General features: G+C 33.2%; 1 protein-coding gene across 1 annotated transcript; it reads right to left on the minus strand.

The window, feature by feature from the left end:
- Nucleotides 1-871: 871 nt before the first annotated feature.
- Nucleotides 872-2,878, minus strand: LOC104241018 (GPI-anchored protein LLG1-like). The gene is made up of 3 exons (XM_009795918.2): nt 2,693-2,878; nt 2,513-2,569; nt 872-1,474 (listed from the first exon to the last, which is right to left on the minus strand). Exons 1-3 carry the CDS (start codon nt 2,772-2,774, stop codon nt 1,104-1,106), a joined length of 510 nt encoding a protein of 169 aa, XP_009794220.1. The 5' UTR covers nt 2,775-2,878; the 3' UTR covers nt 872-1,103.

Genomic DNA, 2,878 nt, shown 5'->3' on the forward strand with positions numbered 1-2,878 from the left:
TTTCAGATAATTTAGTATGAGCTATAATCCATTGGCCTATGTGATCTTAAGGGTGGAACAGTTGGATCAAAGTCAAAATATAACCTGATAGGCAAGATTCTCATTTTCTTGTACATCACATTCTTGTTTGTAAATGGACCTTACGTCTATAATTTTGCAGGACTGTTAATTTGAGCCCAAACTCATTTAACCTGTTTAACCCGTCGAAGATTGGGCCTGTCATTGATTCACCTATTTGTTGAACTCAGTCCATCTTGATCTAACCCATCTAAAAATGAGTTAATGTTTATCCTAAATTGACTCATGAGTAACTTTGCTAAAATATCTGAAAAATAATTCATTTTTTATATGTTATATATGACCATAACAAAAGAAAAATTATCTTATTTGATAATTAAACAATTCATAAGAAAACTAACACACAATATATAAAGCTTGGTAAGAGTTAGGCGGATTGAGATATGACCCAAAATTTGCCTATCTTGACCCAGTCATTTCAGTCTAAGTAACTTTTGGGCGGATCAATTTATTGACTCATCCGATTTTGACCCGCCTAAAATTAGCCCTACTCACTCATTTAACACCCCTAGTCTTTTGCTTTCCTCCCCTAAGAAACGAAGTATAAAAGAAAACTCTCATAAGAGCAATAGACAGGAAGACGGAAAAAAAATTAAAGGCTAGGTGATTTTATTCCTATGTGACTAAACTTTGGTGGCCCGAGCTATTTGGTACTTGTACTGATGAAAGATAGCAGGTACCGATGAAATAATCTTTGTATAGATTAGTGACAGCGACAGAACTTTCACTAACGAAATTTAAAAAGTAAAATAAGAAAACATGCAAAGAGAGCCAAGAGAATTCATCACTAAAGTACAAGAAAAATAAATTAACCTTATATACACAATATATATAATTTATAAGGAAGGGGGTTAATATGTAGAATTCACCATTGAGCAATATATAGAAGGAAATATTAAAACTCCACAGAATGTGAATGAAGAATTACAGATCCCAATTATAGGGATTGAATATACATCTCAACAGCATAGTATATACTGAAGTATATGAAAGAATTACTTAGACCAATAAAAAAAAAAGTTCCTTCAAATGTTAAACAGTATGATTAGAATGCTAGCAATTAGCACTAGTACCATAGAGGATTTACTACCTTTTGCAGAATTGCTCTTTTGTTCCTCAGGTTTATTTCCTTCAGGAGGAGTGATATTATCACAATTTAAGCCTTTTTTGTCTTCCTTACACATATTGGCAAAAAGACCAGGTGGATATTTCCCATATAGATTAATGTAATTAAACATAATTGTTGCACAACCATTTTGCACATCATTTATTTCATCCATATGGTTGCAGGCTAATTGCTTGAATGCATTGCAACATAGAGTTTCATTGTAGTGAGGTCCTTTGCATTGGCTTGTTACAATGGTGTAGTTCTCCTTCTCAAAATCAACAGGACAATCTTTTAGGAAAAGAAAAATTAAAGAAGAAGTTAGGACACTAGTTTAAATTGGTAGCTAAGCAAATTATAAAAGAATAAAAAAAAAAAACAGAAATTAATTTTGAATTGGACGGGTTGAGTTATGATCTAAAACGACAAAAAATTAATCTTAACATGGTTGCTATTGCCCACTTTGGGCCAAACTTGCATGTTTTTTCCCAAAGATCTCACACTATTAAGGGATGCATAAATAGACTCTCAATCTTTTTAGCTATCAATGTGGGACTTTGTTCGCACATCCAACAATCTCTCCCTCGAACTAAGTTCCACGATCCTCGGGTCAATTTTCGAGATTCACTGTGTGTCATCCACATTGTATTTTGATACTAATTGTTGGGCTAAGCCAGTCCAAAGAAACTCTTAACATTTTGTAATACTATCCGCTTTGGGCCAAGCCCGTACAGTTTTTCTCAAAGACATCATACCCAGAGGCAGAGTCGGGATTTCAAGTTTATGGGCTCGGAGATTCTAATTGTTTTCAGTTATTGAGTTCTAAATTAATAATTTATATATATTCAATTAATTTTTTAAGACAAATACATGGTTCAAACCAAAGCTAGTGGGTTCGGCCGAACCCACACAGGACACTCTAGCTCCGTCCGTGATCATACCATTAAGACATCCCTACACTTTATGTATAGACACTCAATCCTTTCAGCTACTAATGTAGGGCTTTATTCGTGCACTCAACAAAACTGTTATGATTCAACTCCTTTATTGATTAGATCTTTTTCAACCTGTCCTAATATAGCACAACACACCCTTTTGAATAAATTTCAAGCTTGTGTTGTAAAGTAAACTACTGATTTGACGTAACTGGCAAACATTTTGTCGTAAAGAAGCTTTATTCATGCAAAAGGTACGTTATTTTTTAAGAAAAAGTTGCCAAAGAATATAAGCGTAAATTACATCAATTCTTGAAATTAATTGCATTCTCAATATTTAAAAGTTTACTGAAGAAATAGAATAAAATAATAGGAGGGATTAAAGAATACTAACTTCCTTGTTGCTGAAGAAGGGCACGCCCCGTTTGCACACGAGCCTCAAGCACGTCATCTGCTCCAATACAAAGGGAATTTTAAACAAAACAAAAAAAAAGGAAAAAAACAATATCAATTCTTTTTTGTTAATATTGCAATATGAATATAAATAACAATAACATAAAAATGAAGGAATTACTTTTGATGTAGAATGGGGAAGGGGAAGCCAAGCCAACGAGAAGGAAGAAGAGAAACAAGAAGAAGCATTTTTTGAACCCCATCAGGTTCTCTTCTTCTTTTGTTTAGATTAAATATTATCTTTTTTTCCCCAGTAATTGTGATGAGAAATCTCTTTGAAATTTTCACAAATTGTTTTGTTTAGAGA

The sequence above is a fragment of the Nicotiana sylvestris genome, chromosome 8 (assembly GCF_000393655.2).
Source record: "Nicotiana sylvestris chromosome 8, ASM39365v2, whole genome shotgun sequence".
Lineage (NCBI taxonomy): Eukaryota > Viridiplantae > Streptophyta > Magnoliopsida > Solanales > Solanaceae > Nicotiana > Nicotiana sylvestris.